A 20,771-nucleotide genomic window follows, 5' to 3' on the forward strand; every position below is an offset into this window, starting at 1 on the left:
AGTGTAAGATGATCATAAACCAGTCCATATGTTGGCAAACAACTGCACCATCTTGACTTCCCTGTAAATTGACCAAAAACTAGTTTAACAAAAGTAAGTGTCTAATATGAACTGATTTTTACTTGATTTTCCAGTGTCACGTTGGAATTTATTAAGATGTTTTCCAAATTAGCCATAGAGCTGTGTCAATTGCTGGAACATGGATACGCTAACACTATACACTATACTTGATACATAAATACTGTATGTGCAAAGAGAAATTGTCTGTTGCTGCCATATTTTATTACCTGATGTTCAATTCTATTATATTTTAGTGGAACACTGACTTTAAAATACATAATATGTAATTAACCATCCATGTAACCAATCTGTACCACTTATCCTGTCAAAGGCCCTTAGGTGGGGGCAAGCACACTCAGTTACCCTCACACCTGTGATTAATTTAGAGTCACCAATAACATCTATGTCTCTGGTCTGTAGGAAGAAACCAGAGTACTCTGAGAAAACCCACACAGACATGTGAACTCCACACAGAAAAGCCCTGGGTTGACTGGGAATATAACCCAGAACCTTCTTGTTGCTGGAAACCAGGGCAATGACAGTAGTTAAGGTGTAGTGAATAACATACTGAATCATAAAATGAAAGGGAGGGGAGAGCCCCATCTCCAGCGGAAACTGCCTCCTTGCCAAGTTGCAAAAAACTACAATTATCCCTAAAGAAATTCGACTGAGATCTGAAAACCCCTTCAGACAGGAACCTTGTTATGTGAATGTGAGGTCTGAACTAGTAAGGTTTCTCACAACACTTTCAAAAGAAGTGAAGGCCATAAAACATAGCAGGTTAAAATTTAGTATGATTTTTTTTTTTTTTTTAACGTTTGGAGTTTTTATCCTGTCTGTCAAATATACTAGGAGGAGGACCCAGAGTCAGACAAAGCACAGGGACACCTGATAACAGATAACACGTAGTTAATGGGAAACAGGAGGGTGAGGACAAACATATAGAGAAACATGAAATTTGGGACAATACAGACACAGAAAACATAACTTCTTGTGTCTTGAACTGTTGAGTTATCTAACCAACAGAACGTGGACTGTCCAGAAACCTTCTTGCTGTGCTAACCACTAATCCACCGTGCTGCCCTCCCTTTTCACGTTAATACATTAGTGCCAAGTATAAATATATGGACACACTGTATACTATGAGCTACAACCATGGAATTAACATAGTACAGGCTGCACCCATCACTGATTCAGCCTATAAGTGTGTTAATGTAAGGTACAGACATGTCTTCAAAAGAACGATGAAGCCAGCAATCCAACACATTTCATGGTAGAGAAAGGCGTTTGAAACCTGAACCATTTAAGTACCTCTCACAAATACACACATTTGAATTGACACAACACAGGAGATGACAGACACATAAACACACCATTTACCAGGGATAAGGTGTGTCAACATGAAGTCTGAGATCTCCGCAGGAGAAACATGTGGTTGGGGGGTTACTCAAAACAGTTGTGTGTGGGGGGATATCGCTGCCTGCTGTGAAGATGAGAGTGTTCTGGGTGATAAAAACAAAGGTTTGTGGGGGACTTAAAATAATACTCACAGGTTGAAAAACCAAATACTGGATGGATCAACTGTGCCTATGATTATTGTCCCTCCTACAAATCACATTAGAACAATTATTCAGCACCTGCTGATTCAATTAAATTGACTGCTTCAGTCCACAAATATCAGCATCACTCAAACACACATTCATGCCTGCATCTGTGTCAGGAATTGAAAATCACATACCATCTAAGACAGGGGAGCAAAACAGAAAAAACAGAACAGAGTAAAAGGAATGATTCATCAGTAACATTCAAAGTGCATGGGAATTCGATATTAACTCACACTTTGAATTCTCAGTGGAGCTGATGGTGACATGGATGTGGTGGAAATGCTGTGGTACATGGTGAATGAGGCCAGCTAGTGGCCATATTTAAGCCAAACTAGATTCCATTCATTCATTTATTTATTCATAGATCGATTCCAGTGTGGCGTGGGATAAATGACATTACTGTGGTTTCTGTGCACTGGGAAAATAACACTGGGTTATTGGGAATGGAAGAGATTCTGTATTCATATAATGTGCAACATAAAATATTTATCAGATTTACATTTTACATCTTATGAATAGATCATTCAGTGTAATGGACAGTTTTAAAATGACCTCAAATATATCTTTGGCCTATTCAAAAAATACTTCAGCCTATATAGGTAATTCCAGTACAGATATACAGCCAATTTCTGAGTTGGGCTATACACTGAAAGGAATAAACACTTCAAACCATAAATAAAAACTGTATGAAGAAAAAAGTATAGAGAAAGCTGGCAACTTTCTTTATATACCTATTGTCAACATATTCAGTGGATAAAGTTCTCCATATTCCCTCAGATACACTTTTATTTTTTGTAAATACATTTAAGAGTTTGCTGTGCTGTCAGAGAAGAACTGACATTATAGTTATCATGCAATTTGCTGGACATAAGAAACAGAAGCACAGATTAAGCTGATGTCTTCCATATCGACAAGTGTGTTGTACTCCACTAGATTTCCAGTCATACCCATTGAAAAAAAAAAAACAGTCACATGTTTTTAAAACTGCAAGTAGTCCTGTCAAACAGCCAGCCACAGAGCTCAGCAGCTACAAGTCAGACTGGCCTCTCTCACTATGAAAATAAACATGACAGGCACTTTGTCATCCTTATCTGTATGTTAGGTTACAGAATATTTCATAATCTCAGTTCTGTTTTAAGTATTATGTGTGCGCCATCTTCAGCCAGCAAAAACTGAATTAGCTCTGCTGTCTATCTCCTCATCAAAACAGACAAGTTTCCTCTAGAACATTAGTGATATGAATAAAATATGTTTACCATTTCTTATCACACTTACTTATTCCAGTCCTGCCTCCTCAACCAATACTGTGCACGGTCTTTTCACTAGAGATTGTCTTATTAGGGACTGACAATTAATTAAGCAGTCTGCGAACAGTGCAGCCAATCAAAAATGAAAATTGAAACAACGACACCCTCAGGGAAAGAAGATGCCAGTGTCTGGCATAAATAATTACTGCTTAATTTGAGCCATAGCATTAGTGGTGGTTTAGTATTTTGTAAACACCTCCATAGTTTGAAGGAGCACTCAGGGACATGCAAGCCAGAGGGGGAAAAAAAAAAAAAAAGTTGCAATGTCGCAATGTTAGGGGCTCGGAGGTGAACGCTGTGCAGCATTTAGCAGTCAAAAAAAGCCAAGTGTTTTCTCAGGAAGAGAGGGAACGTCAGAATACAATAGTCAATTTCATTTCATGAATGTTTTGTTTTCCTCCGCTGAAATGCCACAAATCAGAGGTACCAGGCCTGGCCCACTTCAAATGGTCGGGATAAAAAGCCCTATTTCAGCAATGAAAAACAATCTTGAAATAGCAGCATGCTCATGACTGTGAGCCAGCTGCTGGGATGATAAAGAAAGGAATTTCAGTGCACCCCCTTCTATTTAAATGTAACATTACTCTGGGTTTCCTGCCAGCCAGTTTCCTGTGTGTATGGAAGGAGGGAGTAGACATAACAGTAGGATGGTTGCAGGCTTTAAAAAGCACTAAGTTAAGACTTTGTAAAGAAAAAAATAGATTTTTGTTCAATTAATTTAATTCCCTTTGTAATTGACTAGCCCTGTTAATGTATAAATGGGATATATAGTATAGGAGTTTATCAAAAGAACAACAGGAAATAAACCAGAGAATAAATCAATGTACACTGGCGAGAGCTTCCAACCACAGCAAATGTGTCAGATACTGTTTTGTCATTCACAACCACACAAAAATACAGTGACAGTTTAATTTCTTGCCAAACCAGCTTTAATGAATTGCACAGCTGTGGTTTTGCCCACTGTCGACAGTGACTCCATTTTTTTCTGAGCATGGTGCAGGGTTGTATCTTGATAAATTTGTTGTTTTAAATGTTTTGCTTCAAGAAAGCTACTGCATTACAATCATTTTACTTGTGAACTAGCCACGTTTCCATGAACCTTCAAATTGCACAAATTGAAATTGCGAATAGAAAATATGCTAATGGAAACTATTTTTTTGTATTAAAAGACTCATGGGATCACCAGGAAATGGCGAAGAAGAAGGTGGAAAAGTACGTAGTAAGAAGTTTTTGTCTTTGAAACAACTTATTGCAATAGAAAATGTATGAAAGAAAATGTTTTAGTCGCATTACATGACTTAATGGAAACACTGTCATTTCGAAATTGTGTTTCATCCACATTTGGAAAATTGCGATAAAGTTTTGCGCAAATCTATAATGGAAATGCAGCTTCTAATGGATTTAAAACAACCAGGAAATAGGCTGATCCTTCACAGTGAACTCCTTGTACTCTTACTGTGGTTAAGATAAAGGTTAAAGTAAAGTTGCCTTAGACACTGTCCACATGGGTGAACAATGTAACTGCGTGTTAGCCGCTTCAGTCCTCCACCTGTCTCTCTACACAGGATGTGATCTGGCAACACCTAACTCCTGGAAAATATGTGCATATACAACTAAACTGCAACATCAAATACATCTCAAAGAAAATCTAACTACAACATGATTATGTTTTCTATTAACTAAATGAGAATTTGTTGTTGATTTACATGTTTGGCAAGTTGCAAATACACTGATAATAAACATGTCAGTAAAATATTCCCAGACAATTTATTTGTTTTCCATCATAATATCAGATTTTTTCCAGAGCAATATCCACTTGTCGTGACTACAGCTTTATTAAACTTAAGGTTAAGGGTAGGAGAAAATAACAGTCTGGTTTAATACACAAAGGTTCATACTGAACTCAGATACAGTATGATTATTTACATTTATCCAAAACCATAGCGGTAACCTTAACTAAAGTGCTTTTGTTGCCTAACCCTAACCACAGATGGACTGTAGATGTGGATGTGGTCTTTGGTTTGAGAGTCATGTCCTTTGGATCCCTGCCATTTGCCCCAACCACATCCTGGTGACATTAATAAATGTAGCACTTTAATTCACTTTCAAAAAAAACTGTTGGTTCTGATCATAAGTCAGTGAGCAATTAAGTTTCTTGTAAAAAGTGTTTACTGTTGCAGCTTAGGTGTAGGTAATCTAAATTCTGGCAGCGCTCAGAGCCTAACACACAATCACTGTATGTACATATAACATGAGCCATTGCTCTGCTTGTGTAGACAGCTGGATTTATTTAAAATAGAAGCACATCTGTTCTGTCAGATGAGTGTGACACAGACGGCTCTTGCATGGACATGATGTTATCTTTGCATGGTGCTGCACAGTGCGGCTTGCATATGCCCTGACTGATTAGACCTTACAATATAAGAATGAATGGCTGTCTGGAAGGCAGAAAACATACAAAACACTGAACTGTAACATCCTTTTAAGAATGATTTTGAGTAAACTATGTGTGATCTATAGCAGACAAACTAACAGATCTAAATTTTTCAGGGTTATGTGTTTCTATCAAATCAGTCTTGTTCGGTTTTCCAGCAAAATCATCTAACTTTCAAAAAACCTGAACATACAGCTATGGTAGCACATGTGGGGGATTCTACTTGCTAGCTCTAGCTGTTCAGGACACTTTCTTTCATCCCCCATGGATTACGATGTAATTATGACCAATGTACAGATAGGTATGTGACTACTATATTAAAACAGACTCAAAAATCTTATTTTCCTAAAGAGGTCATTGTTACAATTCTGTGGTCTGGATCAGACCCTTTTTTTCTTCAGTTATTTATTTGCTGAAATGGTGAAATGGCACAATACACTCATATATGATGAGTTTAATTTTGTAATGTTAAAGTAAATTCACACCAACTTACATGTTGTAACTTTGTGCATGACAGCTCTGGTTTAAATAAACCTTATAACCAGTCAGAAAGAGTAATGAGACCGAACACAACACAGAAGTCACACTCCACTATGCAAATGCCAAAAAAGTACATTATAGCAAACATAAGGTGTCAGTGTGACAGTGTGGGTAAAAATACACGGCCGCACGTATATACACACAAGCATACACAGAACAGAGAAATCTCTTGTATCCTACCGCTCTCCTTCCTGCATTCCTCAGATCCGCTGCAGACTCTCTGGGGGGAGAGTTTAATCGATGGAGGTCAAAGATCACTTCCTGTGTCCTGATTAATTGAAATTTGGTGTGAGGAGTCGAGCATTAAATAAATCAGTGCATGTTTTTAAGAACAACAAAGAAGACTAGATCCCTATACATTGTCCATTTATCATGTAAAAAAAAAAAAAAAAGCTTATGAAAAGCTTATGAAATGTAGAAAGGAAACCATGTGAAATTTGTTTACATAATGTTACTCAGGTTTTTACAATGACTGCTATTACACAGAAATCACAGTAAACTGAGTAAACATTTAGTATTTGGTAACATTTGGTGACATAGAGACAATGGAAAGCTTGTGTCTACGTTTCCTTCATTGAAATCACTTCAGCATTCAGTGGGCGACAAGAAGAATTCAGCATTTATGTGTTCATGATACAGAACCCATTTCATCTGCCAGATTTATATGACTGACGTAAACAGACATCAGGGAGAGGAGCATATCAGGCCCACATTCTCCTTTGTTTAAAAATGCTCCTGTGACAGGAAACGGTGATAATACATCATCTACACTGTAAGCTTTCGAGATACATAGAAAGCTTCAAGAACTCACCTTTGCTAACTTTCTTTCTCCACACCAAGATTAGATGGTGATGTTGTGGTTCCATACATATCACAAATTACATCACCCATCTACTCAACATCTGATCTCCTTTGACAAGGGGCAGGTTTCTATCCTATATAGTCATAATTTACCTCCCCCAAAACACCAGGCTTCACTTCTAGTAGAAGTCTCTGAAGTCTTAGCTTCAACTGTTCTGAAATTGGGCAAAGTCTTAATCTGCAGGGACTTCAACTTTCAAGTTGATTCCCATACTGACTTACACATACTTCACTCTGGTTTTTAATGTATATTATTTCAAGGTCATTGCATTTCCCTGCCTCTGTATAAAAATTTGCCTTGCCTAATTGTTGACTGTCAAGTGTGTTGTCTGCTGCCTTTAAGTATTTTTAATAGTCTGTTAATTGTTTTCCTAAGTGATTTAAGAGTACAGGGTTTGTTTATTAATGTGCTGTAATTACAGTTTCTGCTATGCATGTGTATATGGACATATGGTTATGTAAGGAGAAGTGACCAGTCCAGCCACATGCCGACCAGTTGTGTATATACTGTCACACTGAAACAACTGCCACACTCACACACACACACACACACAATAACAGACCGTCTTCTGCCTCAATTTTAATCAATTAACAGAATCAAAGGGTCTAATGTGAAATTACATAATAAGACACATGGGGCTATGAAGAATATGTCAAAGGGGGAGGAACAGCACATGGGATCAGGAAGGAAGGAGGTAGAGTGAAGGGATTCACTAATAGGAAAACATTTTGACTACTTTCAGTCAGGTATAAAGGCTTATATGCCCAGTGTGCCACCAGCTTGAGGGGCACCAAAAAGAAATGTTTGTAATTAGGTTTAGACACCTAGTCCCAATAAGCTTTCCACACTGCTGACCTGTACAAGCATTCAGTTGATAAATAATTCAGTTCTAAAAATGTAAACATCTGTACACTGTCAATAAGGTTATGATTTCAGTTCACAGCTTTTCAGAATGTGACTTGCAGCAGTGTGGCTATTCTTCACAGAGACATAACAACACAGCAAAGAAGACTGACTCCAGAACACACTGGTTGCCAAATTATCATTTCATTATTTAGTTTATAGACTGACATGTTTCCATATGGTTGCAGACAGTTAAAGGTTTGATAAGCTGCACACTTCCACTCACTTTTTTCTCGTGTTTGTTCGGTCACTCACTGAACTTCATTTAATTCTTCATCTATAAGGACAGTACCCATTAATTAACATTTCTCTGAAATTACTCGTGAAAGTAGTCAGTAGGCTTTGGGAATATTACATGTCAAAAACATTATATAGAGAGATTGTTATAGAGAGCTTTTTCTGGCAGTGTGTCATTAGACTGGGCTCATATGTCTAGATTAGGGAAAGGAAGCGCGACCTGGTTCAAGTTTATAACGGTTCCAACCTGCCTGATCGACTGGTATTGTATGTTCATATCATATTTGTTTTCCATATCACAAAGTTAGCCCACACTCCTGTAATAAGAGCATCACAGAAAGGGCTGAATGTTGTAAACGTTTTGCCGTGCTGATAAATTTGAATTGTTTTCTTCTGTCCTCACAGAATAATTGTTTAACTTTACAGTAGTTGAGCTGATTTGTCTTGGAAAATAAAAAAGAAATCTCCAGGAACATGTTTCATATGTTCAGTGAAAGAACTGCTAAATGAAAGATCACATTAGTTATTGATGCCCATAGACTAAGGCCAATCTAGATGTCTCTCTTTGAGCTAGACAAAAATACAGAAAAATGAAAAAAATTTATGAGAAAGCGCCACATGGACATGGACTTTTAACTTATGGTTGCAGGTGCACATTCATAGACTACTTGGCTGTAAATGGCTGCACACAGTAACTCTCCTGAATCCTCTTCTGCTATTGTTTCCTACTGAACAAAAACCTAACCCTCTAGTGCTCTCTCTTCTCTTTGCAAGTGTGAAGCAGGAGCACAAGCCATAACTGGATAAACAAAGACTAAGAAAACAGTCACAAAAAGAGGTTCAGTAGTAGGAGACTGGAACAGAAGATTGAAAAAGGGGCTGAGGGGACGCTGCGCTAACATAAACAATGAGATGCATCCGCTCCAGCCTTCTGCAGAAAGTAGACTAGTATAAGACAGACGCTCAGCTGTGCTGTTTGATGCCTGTTGAACAGACTTAACAGACTCACTCTGACAGTATTACAGACTGTAGCTCACTCACACCTCAGTAACTAAAGTCTCTCAAACATACAGCACCTGCTCCAAATCATTAGTATTCAATAACTTCTGTGAAAAAGACAACTGCCCTGCAGATTTGTATTTTGGAATCAGTGGAAATCATATAAACAGACATGTTTTCTGGTGTCTGTTGTCTTTTATTTCCATGTTTCTCTCTCCAAAACCAATTGACTAACAGATGACACTGTCTGTGTAGGTTCTGCCTGTTGACAGCCACAGTGCAGTCAAGCCATTAAAATGCCAGCTACAGAGAACTATAAACAGTATGACATGTCATAACATTATATCAGCACCAGAAGAAGACCATCAGGAAATTAATTTTAAATAGACCTTGATTTATTTCCAATAGAATGAAGAGAGAAAGGGGCGGCAATTGAGGCTGGTGTGTCTTCATACACTGAACTATAGACCTGTGTTTTAGTCTACATGTAGAAGATACATTTGTTCCATGTATAATCACAAAAACAATCTACCCACATTTTCAGACAGGAGTAGTCAGCTTGCCTTGCTCATCAACTTACACTGAGGTCCTTATTAAGAATACAGTACTTCCAAACCAGACATATCAGCATTATATAGGTGAGTGAAATAAGGACAGTTATAAACTAGGCACAGTAATAGCCAGCTTTATGGATAGCTATCTACTTACCCAGTCTCTCCATCATATGTGGCTTTCACTACAAAGCACAGTGTTTTGGCGACTAATATTACAGAGTAGCCACTTTAGCGGTGTGTGATATGTTTGACGTTTCTTTGGGAAAATATTGTTGATTCCAATGGCCATTACAAATGATGAGTCTACACATTGCCTGTACATGGCATGTAGAAAAATTAAATGAAATGCCTGTTGCTCATTTTAAGCCTCTGTAATTATCATGCCTTTTTTGTCTCCTCTTACTTTAATGGATGTACAGAGACACCTACAAGTCTTATTGTGGGGCAAGAGTCACAAAATACCAAACAGACAAAATGCAGCAGAAGTCAGCCATTGCTGCTTTCTGCAAATACAAAGCTGCACTAACATATGGTTAGTAACCACATCAAACTTCATGCCTCAGTGAGGCACAGAGTATGAATTATTTCTCTGTTGATTGAACATATTTGTCATTTTACTTCACTGTTATCCATATCTGTCTGAGTACACAATCATAAAGTGTGGCAATGTGGCACTTGACAGACCATCAGCACCCAGATGCGTGTGAAGACCATACCTGTCAACACTCCTGTCCAGCTGCCAGATCTTGTATGAAATGCATCATACTCACACAATGGACAATTAATATAAACTTCAACCCATTTGTGACCTCAACCTGGCAACCTGCAACCCAGTTTTGCTGTTGATATCTGCGTACTTAGTAGACATGGGAAGTTGAATTAAGCATCACTGGTAGAAATGGGAGAAGACTGAGGTGATGCTCCAGTGAGAAGACAGACAGAGGAAGAAACTGTGTTACAGACAGTTTGTGAACTATTAAAACTTGTAATAATAATAAAAGTAAGTACAAAGAAACATAAGCCACATTATCATATCATATCATATGTCATATCACCCAGAGAGGGACTACTCTTAAATGGAGCAGGTATAATGAATGTACAAAGCACATTCAGCTTGTCAGTACTGCATATTATAGGGTTAGCTGACTCCATTTTCATGTAACAAGCATTATCAATATAGGTACAATCAATTAAATATTTTAACTGAATAGTTATAATATATACATATTTGTAACATTTATCAAAACAAAATTGAAAAATAAAAAAAAAATTTAAAATAATGCACTGGGAAGAAGAGAAAGTAAAATACTCATTTCAAAAGGATACAAATAAAAATGCCAATGGGAAAATTGTAGTTCTATTAAATATTTTTTTAAAACTTTATCTAATTGAAGAAAATTACCTTTAAGCTTCTTTAAATTCTATTGTTGTTTCAATACCAATATTTTTCCTGTGTTGAAGTTTTTTTTTCATTATTTTTAATAAAATAGCTTTGGTATGTTTGTTTCGTTTTTTCATTACTTATCTTGTATTAAAGTGGAATTAAAACACAACAAAACAGAGGTATTGTATATGGTTCTGATGGTACCAGATATCAGCAGCACAAACTAACACAATAAAACCATTATAATCAAGATACTCACCATTTCTAACTCTAGCAACTTGATAATAACCCTACATGACATAGTTTAAATTATGTCTACTGCTAAACCTGTCCCCTGAAAGTCCTTCGGTTGTTCTGCAAACGTCTGTGCTGTTTACTAACCTATAAACCTCAACTATGGCGCGGCTGCTGATGCTGCCTTCGATAGCACAGCCTTTGAACTCAGCGTCTCCAGGGAGGCTCAGGCTCAGTCAAAGGAAAACTGACACAATGAGAGCCTCCTTTTAAGAACACAAAGTATACTGCTGCCTCACATTTTTATGAAGCGCTCCAATATAATAATTTTTAAGTACTTTTATATTTTTAACATTGATATTCATTCACCGTGATGTATATAAATGAGAAATTGTCAACCAAATAGGTGTTCCCACTATAATTTTACTGGGTGTATTTCTCTTTCTTTATATGTAGCCTTGACAAAACACTAGCAGTGTGTTGCTGGTAGGAAAAACATTATAATTTATGGTCAATTCAACAATCACTGTACCAAGGATGGCCAAAAAAATTCAATTCTGTATGCTGCACTTTAATCATGAGTTCACAAAACTATAATTAGGGTTGTGGGACTCCAGTCCATGCCTGTTCACAGTGGACATGGAAACACACTTCCCTCCTTCCCTTCCTCTCCCCCCTTTTGCTTTGACTCAAATCGGTTCCAGATGCATTCTCTCACTCCATAACCAAATCACAACATGAAAGAATTGAAGGAGAGAAGTTTCACAAAAACTCAATAGAAGAAAAAATGTTTAGAATTTCTTTACAAAATAAGTAGAGGGAGGAGGTTGGAAAAGAAGCCACGATTTTCCTCAGGGCAAAACCAGCTGATCTCTTTTCCACATGAAGCCATTTATCACACCTAGAAGCCCTTTAAGATTGTCTGAGCCCTTTACTACTGTCACAAGACTTTGGGAGACTATGTGCAACTCAAATCAGGAGCTAAGGCCAAGTATAGGCAGACTTCACTACGGCTGGGAAAAAAAAAAAAAAAAAACTACAGTTCTTTGCATTTATTTGTGGAAAGAGCAGGGACTGGCACCACATGGGGCTCCACCAAAATGGTGTAGAAAAACTTGGACCTGGTTAACCTTTTTCTGCAATGCAACATCACATCATCCAGCAAGTCGGTTTGTTTGCCACTCGCAGACATGCAGCCGCATATTCCCGCTGGTTTACTTTGGAACATAAATGCTCCATTTCTACATTTGTGCAAAGATCGTCAACACCAAAAATATACCAGTGCCTGCTGTAATAACGTTCCAGGGTCAAACGGGTCTATCTGTATGTGTACTATGTTTTGGTGTCTAATAAACTTTAAGTACACAAACACTCTCCCCCAACTAGATTCCTAGATTAGATTTACATATCTCCCCAGTGCAAGAACCAATACTGCTCCACCAGTGCAGCCTGTGTTGGGCCAATGTGCCTGTGAATATGGGCTATGAGCTGTGTTTCATGTTCCAGGCAGATGTGCCAGGAAAAAAAAAAAAAAAAAAAAAAAAAGGCGTACAAGGTAATATTTAGCCAGAGCAAATCGACATCCTGCACCCATGTGGCCTAAACATCAAAGATCTACCTAGGAGCACAGTAGACTAATTTATAACCCTGCCCACGAACTCCTGTCTGACAAAACACTCAGAGAGCCACACATTTAACAAAAAAAATCACATTGAAGAGTGACAGCGGTCTGCTGAGGAGAGGTCTTGCCAAATGGCTTAAAAAAAATGTAACAACAAAGTACAAAGTGTTGGCTCAGCCAATTAACAAGTGAATGCAAATTCAAGACCAGTCGTAATACAGCACCAATACACACCTCTGTGTTTTTTTTCTAGCTGCCCTTACGGGTCCCAGTGAATTAATTAGCACCCTGAAAAAGCCCATACACACTTCATTCAGACACTTTTCGCTTACATCTGGTTCTGTCTTTTAATGAACAGGCTCCACTGAAAACAGCAGGAAGACTTCTAGCTCTAGTTTTCTCTCCCACACCTATGGAAGCTGCAGAAACATGATGCAGGACAATCTATCAATACCTAGTTTGAATTAAACAGGTTTAGCAGAGTTAACTGAGGTGTAAACACCGCATGAATCAGTCACACCACGAGGTATTTCACGGATGTGGACTTGTAGACTGGTTCTTAGTGATTTGCAAAAATATTCTGTCAGTAACCAAAACAGTTTGCCATCGTGGTAAAACGATCCTTTTCCACTTTTTTTCCCCCCTCGATCCGCTATGTCAGCCCCCGTTTCCTTCCTATCACCGACTACTTCTCAAGAGGCAAGAAAAGCTTTAGAAGCTATTTCAGCCTCGCAAATACTGACAGGAGCGAAGCAAAGAGCAAAGTGTTCAGCAACTACGCCATATGTGTCCGTAAAACCCATCCACAAGCTTTTCTCTGTGTCAGAAAACGCTACGCAGGACGCGACCCCATATCTGCGTCATGCTAGCGTCTATATGAGCAATGGATTAACTCCACACACTCCGAAAAAAAAAATCACCACTGGAAACCCGTACTTTCACTTTGGCAAGCCATGAATGCTGTTAGCATCATGACAGACCAACTTTAAGACTTGTTTTTCCCCCGTTATTTCCACCTAGACCCTGCTTACTGTGGCAGCTAACCTAGCGCCCTGTCACGTTAAAACCGACTGGTTTTAGTTAAAATAAAACTGTCTGATTGACCATTTCCTTACCCGAATCCACCACAAGACCTTTATTACTCAAAATACGTCCCAGTGCCTCATCTGGGTGTCTGAGCTCACAGACAAACACCCGGTTCTCACACTTTAAGGTTTGTGAATGGTGTTTTGGCGTTTCCATCTCATACGAGCGTAATTTGACGTTAACGGCGCGACGTGGTTGTCGCTGGATTAACAAATTAATCAGGACCTGCATATGGTTTTCTGCCTGATTTATATTTCAAACTTTCTCCAAGTTTACCAGCGCGCACGCACACACACGCACAGGACAACATGGACAAATGGCTTGCAGCTGTGAAGATGAAATCAAAGACAAACTCACCCTGAGCTCGGACTGGCTGACAGTAGAAGTTTACGGCGAACAGCAAACTGGTTATTTGGAAACACACACGCATCTTATTGAAATCCTAAAGTGCATCGTGGACAAGAAGACAGAGAAAACACTAATGCCGTGACATGCCCCATGGAGCCCCGGTTAAGTCCCCCACTCTCTCTCCCTGCACAGCCCCCGGTTCTGGGTATGGACCGCAGAGGACATGCGCAGAGCGGAGATCGGATCCGGTTAACGGTGGCACAGTCTGAGCGCACAAACCCAAAGTCAGGTCACATCTAAAAGTGACTATTGCTGCAGCATGAGAGCAGCGTAGAGTATAATACTGATCTGCCCCCTCCTATGGCTAAAGTGACTCTTTTCTACATGAGTGAGCTTTAAAAGTTAATGAGGATATTGCAGAATTATGTGTTTTATACATCATAAACACATACAATAGGTTACAATAGGTTTATAGCTCGTTGGTGGACGATAAACCAGAATCAGACTCATATTTATTGGCCAGGTTTGTACACACAAACAAGGAATTTGACTCCGGTTCACTAAATTCTCTCTATGTACAATAATTACATAGAATTAAACTTTTTAAGAAGGAAGATATGAGAAAGGCTAGAAAAAGAATAATGCACAGATCCCGTCCTTTACATTCACCCAAATTATAATTTGGCAAGAGACAGAATTTCAGAATTAAATAAACAGAAGTTTTTATCCATCCTGTTAAAGTAACTATATTTTATGTTATACTTTCTATAGTTTTGTGAAAAATATGTACCACAGAAACAGCAACTTTTCATGAGCAAAGAGCTGAGATTTGATTTAGGGTGCCATTTGATTGCATTATACCCATGATTAAAAATAATGACTGAGTTCTTAAATTTGTGTATTGCGGAAGGAAACAAAACTAAAGTCCTGGGAAACTAATGAATTGTGTACTTATTCATTAGCCCAAAATAAGTCATAATGGAATATGAATACATATGAAGTCCAGAAAAAGCTGCCAATATGTCCATTAGCGTAGAATATAAACTCATCCAAGATAATGAAGCACTAAATTTCCAGGAAAAAAAAAAAACAGCCTCAGCAGCATTTTGAATTACAGCTTCATCACAGAACAATTCACCAACAGCTATAGGTATCACTATGCAGTAGTGCACTAGTACTAGTTTGTTTACATCTGAATGAAAGTAAAACAAATTGTGTCCAACTTGGCAGTATGGATTAGATGGCAGTATAGATTATCTAATCCAAACCTTGGGCCCTTAACTTCCTCCATGAAACCTACAGTTAAAAATCCTGGCATGGTATTTGACTCTGCCTTGAAATCTGATTAACAAATTAGTGGTGCTGTGAAATCAGCTTTCTTCCAACTAAGAATACTGAGGAAGGTCAGGACATTTCTATCTCAGACCAACGTGAAGAATGCTTTCCATGCATTTCTCAGCTCCAGGACTGATTCCTGTAACTCACTATGTCAAGCGTCACTAGCCCAAGTTCAGACTGTACAGAACGCCACTGTATTCCCCTAAAAAACATACGGGAGTTTCATCACATAACACCAACTTTATACAAACTTCAATGGCTACCAATTCAATCTAGAGCTGATTTTAAGATTCAGATTTTTGTTTTTAAGGTCCTGTTCCTGCATTTCTCACTGAACTGCTGAAATACCAGACTCTATTAAGAGCCTTAAGATCCTGAAATCAGTTTTTATTAGAATATCATAGATCTCACCATAAACAAAGGGGCGACCTAGCTTTTAGCATAGGTGGACCAAAGCTCTGGAAAGATCAACTCAGTTATTGTAAATGTGTTTTTTTCTGTTCCAGATTGAAGAAAGGGTTAGGCAATCCTGGAAAAAAACAAACAGCAAAAGGAAGTTCAATTTTAAAAGCAGAGAACTGAAGAAATCCCACACAAATTATTTTCTGAGCCACTTCTCTAGAGCATTTGAATATGGAGTGCCTATTATTAAGTACAGTTTTATTTCTTGCAACCTCCAAATTACTTTTAGTTGGAGCTTTCTCACACACAAAGTCTACTGCTGGTGAAGAAAAGCTGCTGTGGACACCATCTCTTGCCATAGCTTTCCAGCTGTAGCTATAAAAACAGAGGGGTAACCCATCTGCCTGCAATGCCTTGTGGGAGACTCTTGGCTCACACACTGAGTGCAGGGGCAGAGTGCATGTAAGTAGAAGTAGGCTGACAGTGCAGGTTGGCCATCCCAATGGTTTTGTTTGGGTCGTTGAAAATGATTGGTCATGGTTTTTTCAGGCCTGCTGCTGACACAGATGATGGATTTTTCTCTTTATGTTGTCAGTGCATTTGGTTTATTCATTGTCACTGCAATGAAAGGGGAAATTCAAGAAATGTAACAAAAAATGCTTCTGAAAGGAATCAGAAGTTCAGGAGTTTGTTCAGTGGCCATCACTTGAAATGGCTGTTACCGCACATATGGAAGTATTTGCTGTCCATGTCCATCCATGACATCTGACCACATTCCCTCCTCTGATGAAGACCATGAGATGTAGATGAATGCTCTTGGTAAATGTTTATGAGTGAATCTTGAGTTGAAATTTGTTTCTGTCAAATGAGGACAGTGTGTTATGCTTTATATTTCTTATTAGTGTAAAGACCTATTAGAAATATTCCCCATATTGCAAATAGCTAAGAAAATTAATAGGTATTAATAACATAGTTGAATTTGATACATTGTCAAAGGTGAAAGTAAAGAAAAATCATTTAAATAATAATTCAGGTAAGACTGATATTGATTTTTCAATGCACCCATGCAGCAAGAGGAAGTGCTGTTTTCCAAGGGGCCTCCCAGTCTGTCCCCTCATTGTCCCTCTTAATGCCCGTATCAACAGGATCAGGCGGCTTTTTGTGCAGCACAGGCGTCAAACAGCAGGGAAATCTCTGTCCAGGGAGTCACCATCTTTTGTAATGGGTCAAAGGTTGCCAGGGAGGAGGATGCCAGAGGCTGGAGTCAGCACTTTGGCCCCATGTGGGTACATCATGCCGCTGACAGGCATGAATAGTGAGGGGCCACAGAGAGAGAGCCCACTGACAGCGGAGAGGAGAAGAATGAATCAAGTATTCATGCAGATGAAGAGATACTCTGGCATAGACTTGGAGCTAAAAACTAATGACATGAGTTCTATATAGTGCAATGTACTATTAACCTAATGCATATAGAAGCAAAATTAATGAATAATAGCACAGATAAACTTGTTGCATTGTAAATTCATATTTTTTTTTATTAATTTGTATATGTATTTAAAATAACTGAAAGGTAAAATTATTCTAAATTGATACTCGGACAAGGTTCAGTTATATTGACTTAAATAATATGGTCAGCAATTTTCTTTATTCTTTGGCTCATAAAATCTCCCAAGAATTTGATGTATTTACCGTAATGTCTGTGAATCTGCTATAGTTTATTAATCTGTGCTGTAGTTTTTTCCCCATTGTTGTCTGAAAATATATGATTTTTTTCCTCATGAAACATGTGGGGTACACTTTTCCTGCCAAAAGAGTTCCAAACACTTAAAATGGCCATGATCCTAGGTCAAAAATGACTCAGCTGCACTTGTGTGTGATCTCCATTATCTTCTTTTTTCAGTTATCCACTTTCTCTATGATTCAGTTATAATTTGGGCAGATTATGTGTAGTGCTAACAGTGTGACGGGATAGCTGATCACACATAACATGCTGACTGTTACTGAAGCATAACTGAAAAAATGTCTCAAGTGCATCTTCGATTAATCTGTACGGACACATTTAACTTCAGGTTGGTCATTCCCATTGCCATATTTGATTTGTTGTGCAACTGGCTATTCTTGTCCAGGACTTGAGCCTGTCTCATAAATTGAGTTAGTGAAGTTTGGCAGATAAGTGTGACTCAGCGTGCCAAACAGCATCTAGAACCCCGGTCTTGACACATTATTGACATTGGAATTGCATGACCGAATTGGGAAATTTAAGTAACTTGTTCAAGTTAGGTCTTACTGTCTAAAACCTGAATAGTGTCATCTAACTCCACAGTCCATATGAGAGAAGTGAGGTATTGATAAAAATACTTACATGTTCAGGACACTGTCAATATTTTGGAATTCACACTGATTTAAAAATGACTGTAAAGAGTAATAAAAACATTGTAGCACAAACACACCTGTCAACAACAGATGACTGACCGTCGGGACTAGCAACTTTATTCTGGAGAATAAAGTATCTGTTGGAGACAGAGTCTGTTGTCTGCAGAATAAACCCTGAGGCCACAGACTCCATCCATAATGGACTAGCCAACTGGCTCCCAACTTCAGCATAAAGCTTCATTGTCATGGCAGATGTAGTTGGGCACCATGATGAATTCAGTGTTGTTGTTTTCTATTAGGTCTGTCGCTGTCACCGCTAACCATATGTTTTATTTCAGTTATTACACAGCTTTATAGATGTCTACCATAGAGTGTGCATGCATCTGGACTGTGTGCGGGTCTGAATGAAACGCATGTAGTAACAATGTAGAGCCAATTTGAAATTTTATTAAAATATAAATGGGTCCAGTCAGGATATACTTTGCTCCTAACATTAAAGCAAACCAATGACTTTGGTTAGACTTAGATTCTGTTAGAAACCCATTTTGGTACTGCACAAATTTACCTTTAAATGGTGTCAAAGATACTGTAGAGAACAACAACTACATCAGTCAAAACTTTGCTCATTAAATACATGGGGTCTCTATTCACACCTGTGCTGTAAACCTGGGTGAATTAATGTGCTGCAGTGTGCGGACAACTGGAGTACTATGCTTCTTTCTACAACCCTCAGGCACCATTACATGGCCTTTCACTACCTGTCAGTATGTTGAAATACACACAAACACACAGAAAGACTAGGGCTTGGGTTTCAAGTGAAGGTGTGAATTGAAAACACTACATTTCCCAAAGCAAACATCTGTCAAGTTCACGCTAGCTGCTCATGTACAGTATGTGTTCATACCAGCTCTATGACTGAAGTAGTGAGTGTGTGTCTGTGTGTGTGTGTCAGAGAAAAAGAGAAAACAGAAGAAAGAGAAAAGACCAGGCTCTGTCAGTGTTTTGGTGTCAGCCATGATGGATGAGAAACAGGAACATATGGTTTGCTATTGTTATCCAGTAAATCCCCCATTACCACTGAGCTGTTTGCTTGGTTTCCAGGCGCTGGATTTGACATGGCCGAGATAAGCCATGACTCACAATGCCACTGAAAATGGGATGAAGGAAAATAACATGAGCCACCTGTGGCACACTAATAGAGCTGTGACTGTCAGCTGAAAGCTCAATGCAGGCCTGTTATTGTATTTCCATACTTCAACACTAAGATGCCTCACAAGAACAGAAATATGGGGACATTCTCAAGTGACAGCTCCATACTCCATAATGGCCATCTCCCAAGTCAGGTGTAAATCTACAAGTTAGGTTCTTTCAATCAAAATTGTAATGTCAACAATTAGTATTGATGAAGTCACCAATAGCAATAATTAGCACCTAACAATATGTCTACTTAGAAGGAATAGCATGAGCCGTACATTAGTAGAGCAACAGCTGCAACCTTTCCCATCAAATGGCTGAAAAATGTGTCTGAGACACATCTAGTCTGCATATCTACATCTGCATATCATATCTGTCTGAAACACTATAGTCTGCATATCTGCACTGTACGATCAATGGAATTCAAACAGATATAGTAGATTTATGTGCTGCTTATAACTGAGGCAAACGTATTGACCATGAGTTTATTTTTCTTTCTTCTAAATATGGGTAAGAGTAAAGTATTGCTGCATTAACACTGTAGTCACTTTTTTGGCCACCTGGGTGCAAGCAAAGTCCAGAGCCAAAAGACCAATTCACATCCTGAGATGCTGCAACCCTGGAAAAATTCTGTAGCTGATGTGGCATATGTGCAAAGCAATTGTTTGCTTACCTGAGGCTCTTTCAGACAAAATGAGACCGGCCACTGGATTCAGCATGTGGCCGACACAATGTTTGTGCTGAGATGGCCACTTCATTTTCAAAATTTCCAGCAAACTATGTTTGATTATTTCCTGGTTTCAGGTCTGCAATGAAACTATAAATGAAAAATGAAAAGAGCAAAATGAAAAATCAAAAGAACAAATTTATTCATATTATATTATTTATTATTCACTTTTAGGTAAGAGAGGTTTAAGAGTGGTTTTTGCTGATTTTTGGGCTGATTGCGAGTGAGCCCTTTCACATTACACATATTAATTTTACCCATTGTTACCTTATAATCATCGGATAATTAGCTTTAATGGTATAAATCTGTGGTTAGCACAAACAAAGTTACAGATTGTTAAAGATATTTTTACTTCAAGGTCTTTGGCGTAATCACAGGGAGACGTGTGTGGGTACACTATGCATGTGTGCTGTGGACTGGAGTGCACCTTGAGGCCATATGTGAACCAAATGCTATGTAGTAAACAGAAAAAAAAAGAAAAAAACATTGCAAACACAAACATAGGTAAAGTCTTCCCACCCACCATAACATGCATCTGCACTTTGTGGTTACAGGATGTCAAAA

The 20,771-nt window shown here is 38.4% G+C and overlaps 1 protein-coding gene across 1 annotated transcript in view; it reads right to left on the reverse strand.

The window, feature by feature from the left end:
- The window catches only part of reck (reversion-inducing-cysteine-rich protein with kazal motifs), a 48,596-nt gene extending 34,258 nt beyond the window's left edge, over positions 1-14,338 (reverse strand). Inside the window, exon 1 of the mRNA XM_026292572.1 lies at positions 14,183-14,338. Within this exon, the coding sequence (XP_026148357.1) occupies positions 14,183-14,255 (73 nt within the window). The 5' untranslated portion in view covers positions 14,256-14,338. The remainder of the gene's footprint in view (positions 1-14,182) is intronic.
- Between the last annotated feature and the right edge of the window lie 6,433 nt (positions 14,339-20,771).

This window comes from Mastacembelus armatus, chromosome 20 (genome assembly GCF_900324485.2).
Source record: "Mastacembelus armatus chromosome 20, fMasArm1.2, whole genome shotgun sequence".
Taxonomy (NCBI): Eukaryota; Metazoa; Chordata; class Actinopteri; order Synbranchiformes; family Mastacembelidae; genus Mastacembelus; species Mastacembelus armatus.